Here is a 3,837-nt window from a genome sequence, read left to right on the forward strand (position 1 = left end):
GTGTGATATAGGCTTGTCCCAGTGGACCCTTCCAATCAGCTCCTTGCCAGGCACATGAATGAGAGCCACTGTGGACGTTGGAGCCCTTCTGGGCCCCAGTCAACACCGTGCGCAGCAGCAGAATCACCTGCTGAGCCCAATCAACCCCCCAAATCAGGAAAGAGAATACAGCTGTTGTAATCTCTGTTTTGGGGTGATTTGCTTCTCAGTAACAGACACCTGAAACAGCCTATGGTTTTTATTTCATAATAATCGATCAGGTTTCCTTGAATTTATTCCTGCTGATTTTCTGAACTTTTTGAAAACAATTCTCTAACATAGATTTTTATGTTCCAAGGGCTTTAGGCAAAACGTTTTGTAATCTTGCTTTATTTGGTGTAAGTGTACCCATTTTAGCATTGCGACTTACAGACGATGTGCGCTAAATAAAATGCGTGTGTGGTTCACGTAGTTGAGAAGTGGTCCCCCACTTTTCCTTCCGAGTGAACTCGTCTAACACCTGGTGCAAATATACAAGAATCGCTGCTTCCTCCAGAACCCTGGCCATTCTTTACGAAGATAGAACGTGTTATCCGGGAGGAAGGCTGTGTCGGCGAGTGGACCGCGAACCCCCACGCCGCACACCGGCGCCCTCTCCGCACACCTGCTGCCCGACCCCATCACCTACGCGACCGAGGCCTTCGGACTCCAGGTGGACGGCCCGCGACCCTCGGGAGACTTCATCGAGCAGCAGCACGCCAAGAACAAGACCCGCTACGACTGCCGCGTGCCCCCCACCCCGAGTGCCAGCCAAAGCATGCCCTGTGCGTGTTCGGAGCCGCGATGGGGCTCCAGAGTCCACCCGGAGACTGCCAACACCGTGCCAGAGGATGAAGGCCTGCCAGCGGTGGGCGGGGGAGCGCTATGTGCACAGCTGTGCCCTGGAGTTGCAGCCGTTCACACGCATGTCCAAGGCCACCGAGACCCGAGGGGAAGCCGAGGAAGCTGGCAGAGCAGAAGGCAGCCAAGCAGGCAGCTGCAGCCTGAGGAAACCTGCTTTATAAGCCTACTTTGTCTGACTACCGTCCTGAAATAAAAGTTCTGGCTCCCAGAGTACAAGAAGAAAAAAAAAAAGAAACTGTTATCCAGATATAAAATTTATAGTGTTACTTAAAATGAGTTGCTAATGGAATAGGCACCTGTGACTTCCTAGCAATGTCCCCCACCACCACCACCCCCAACTTGGAAACATTCTTAAGTAAACTCTTTGCCATCAGAGAACTTGCAACAGAACTTGACCTCAGATCTGAGAGGGAAGCTAACATCGAAACCAAACCCAACTACGTTTCTGAATATTTGTTTCTGAAACATGTCCTTATAAATTTGTTTGAAGACTTGAGAACTGAATTGCTAACACAGTTCTTGTCGCTTTAAAGCCAAATAAGTCACAGATTAGGCTCTTGCCCTTATTTAAGTTATCCCTCTTAAAAACAAAAGACGCCTTGGAATCAGAAATAAACATTTCCCATCTCATAATACATAAGCAAGAATCTGCCATCGATCTGAAGAGTTTCGATGGTCATAATTTAGATCACCGTTTCTAAATGCTTTCTCACTCACAGAGACGATTTCTATTTATAACCATCTAATAGAAAGCTAAGCTCATTAAACCGGATGATAGAGACTGTTTAGCAATATTCTATCTCGTTGTACCTCCAGAGAGTGTGCAAGCTAATGACTCCCTCATAAAGCTTGTCATTTTAAAAGACGCTATCTACACGAGCTCTATCAATAACCCTGTTGAATCGGTGAAGGGTATTTGAAATGCATGCTTTCTGAAGGATGCTTAAAGAGATCACAGCGCACCATTTTCTCGGCTGTTTTGTTAACAACAGACATCTCCTAATCTACAACAATCAGAGGCATCAGCCACCATTTACTGCATGGCCATTTAGTGGTATATCATCCGACCATTTTCCCTCTGTAGTCTCGGCCACATCGCCGTCCAGCCTGCATTCGTTCCTCAGTAGAGGCTGGTCTTAGTACCTCAGAGAGGCCGGGACAGGAAATGGATAGTCATGGACTGTCTCCTTCTCCTGGAAGGTGCCTGTCTGTAGAAAAGCATTACCTGGATCCGTGTCGAGAGCACCGCCTCTATCTGATTTCTGCTGAGGAGCTTTTCATAGTTTGCCCTGACCTCATTGAGTAGCTGGGACAGTTCCATTCCTTTCCCATCCTCCACCTTGGCTAAACCGAACCTCATCGATAGGACGAGTCGCTGCTGCGGCAGGGCCGGCTCTGCCTGCGTAGAGAGCGGAGAGACAGAGATCCCGCGGAGCCTTAAAGATGCAGAGCTCCGTTTTCCATTCTTTTTAAAAAGAGGCTCAGAAATTCCCCGCGTCTCACGGATTATGCAAATAGGGCTAGAGGCTTTGTGCCTGTTGCTGTGACAGCAGGGTCAGACTTCACCACAGACAAGCGGAAGCCCCTTCGGCAGGCATGCCTGAATGGATTCCCTGTGAAAATGAGCACTTGAGGAGGGAAAAAAGGTTATTATTCTTTTTTGGAGGTGGGGTGGGGGGAAGAAAGGGGATGCAAAAAGGAAAAGAACATAGGAAGAAGATTATTATTAAGTCTTCTAAGACGTGCGTGGCCTGGAAATAAATCTGGTTTCAAAGCATGCTGCCTGATTTTTTCTTCCACTCTCGTTCTTACCACTAGGATTATTGACGGGAATGCTAGGGTGGGTCTTTAGACTATGCTGTAAATCTTAAATATCCTGATGATGATTGGAAAAAGGGACGATCCGATTAAGCTGGCAGCAGTCATTAGCCAAGGACCCGAACCAAATTCCCTGCGGTCGAGTGGATGGCGACTTGCAGCCATCCTGTCGGACAGGGGAGAGCTGTCCCACTGAGTTTCTGAGGCTGTCGCTGTTTAAGGGCATAGATAGCCTGATCTTTCTCTCGAGGGGCAGCTGGTGGTTTCAAACTGTGGACCTTGTGGGTCACAGCCCAGTGTGTAATCACTGTGCCACCAGGGCTCCCCAAGCTGAAGCCGGACAGTTCGGTTGTATTGGAGAGAAGTTAGCCAATGACAGGTAGGCCATCTTTCTCTCCAGTACAAACTGTGTGCTTGATGGCTGGCTGTGAGGCATTGAGGTGAATTCCTAAAGAGTTCCTGTAATAAGCCAGTGCTTTGCAATAAAGGCTCATAGGGCGTGGGAGCTGTGAGTCAATGTTCCTAAAGCATTTAAAGTTGAAGAAACAGAACCAGAAGGTCCCCTGTTAGGGTGTGTTCATGGAGGCAGGATCTGTTGTTGGGTGGCTCACTAATTAGTAAACATAGTTAATGACATAGTAAACACCCCATTTCCTCAGCACTTCTAACTCTAAGAAGGACTTTTGGGTTCATTTATCTAATCTTCACAATCCCTGTCTTTTTGTGCTGTGTCAAGAGAAGACTAAGGCCAGAGGGGTTCAAGTGTCTTGCCCAAGGTCATAGGGCAGCACGATGACATCTTTGGGACAGGAACTTTGATTGTATACTGGATACATCACCTGTCTTTCTCTGCATCATCTCTCTCTCCACCGAAATTCTGTGTTTACTTTCATCTGGCCATTGAGTTACAATTTTGAAGTTGTGTCGAGAAGCAATTTTGAGAATGGATCTATGCTTATTATCTATAGGGTGGCTTGAATGAGATTTTCCTTAGGGAGTAGTTCTGGGAGTATCAGTCCTTGGCTCTGGGCCTCTGCATATGAATTCTGTTCATTTAGTATCTGAGTTAATGCACTGAAGGTCAGGGCATTCCCATCATGCCCCCCAAGCAAAGCTGACCTACTCACAGCCCGTGCC

The 3,837-nt window shown here is 47.6% G+C and overlaps 1 protein-coding gene across 1 annotated transcript in view; it reads right to left on the minus strand.

Moving 5' to 3' along the window:
* KRT222 (keratin 222) overlaps positions 1-2,263 on the minus strand; it is a 13,270-nt gene extending 11,007 nt beyond the window's left edge. The window contains exon 1 of the mRNA XM_004707453.2: positions 2,108-2,263. Coding sequence (XP_004707510.2) covers positions 2,108-2,242 — 135 coding nt within the window. The 5' untranslated portion in view covers positions 2,243-2,263. The remainder of the gene's footprint in view (positions 1-2,107) is intronic.
* Between the last annotated feature and the right edge of the window lie 1,574 nt (positions 2,264-3,837).

The sequence above is a fragment of the Echinops telfairi genome, unplaced genomic scaffold (assembly GCF_000313985.2).
Source record: "Echinops telfairi isolate 266 unplaced genomic scaffold, ASM31398v2 ScPeMD7_7458;HRSCAF=8496, whole genome shotgun sequence".
NCBI lineage: Eukaryota > Metazoa > Chordata > Mammalia > Afrosoricida > Tenrecidae > Echinops > Echinops telfairi.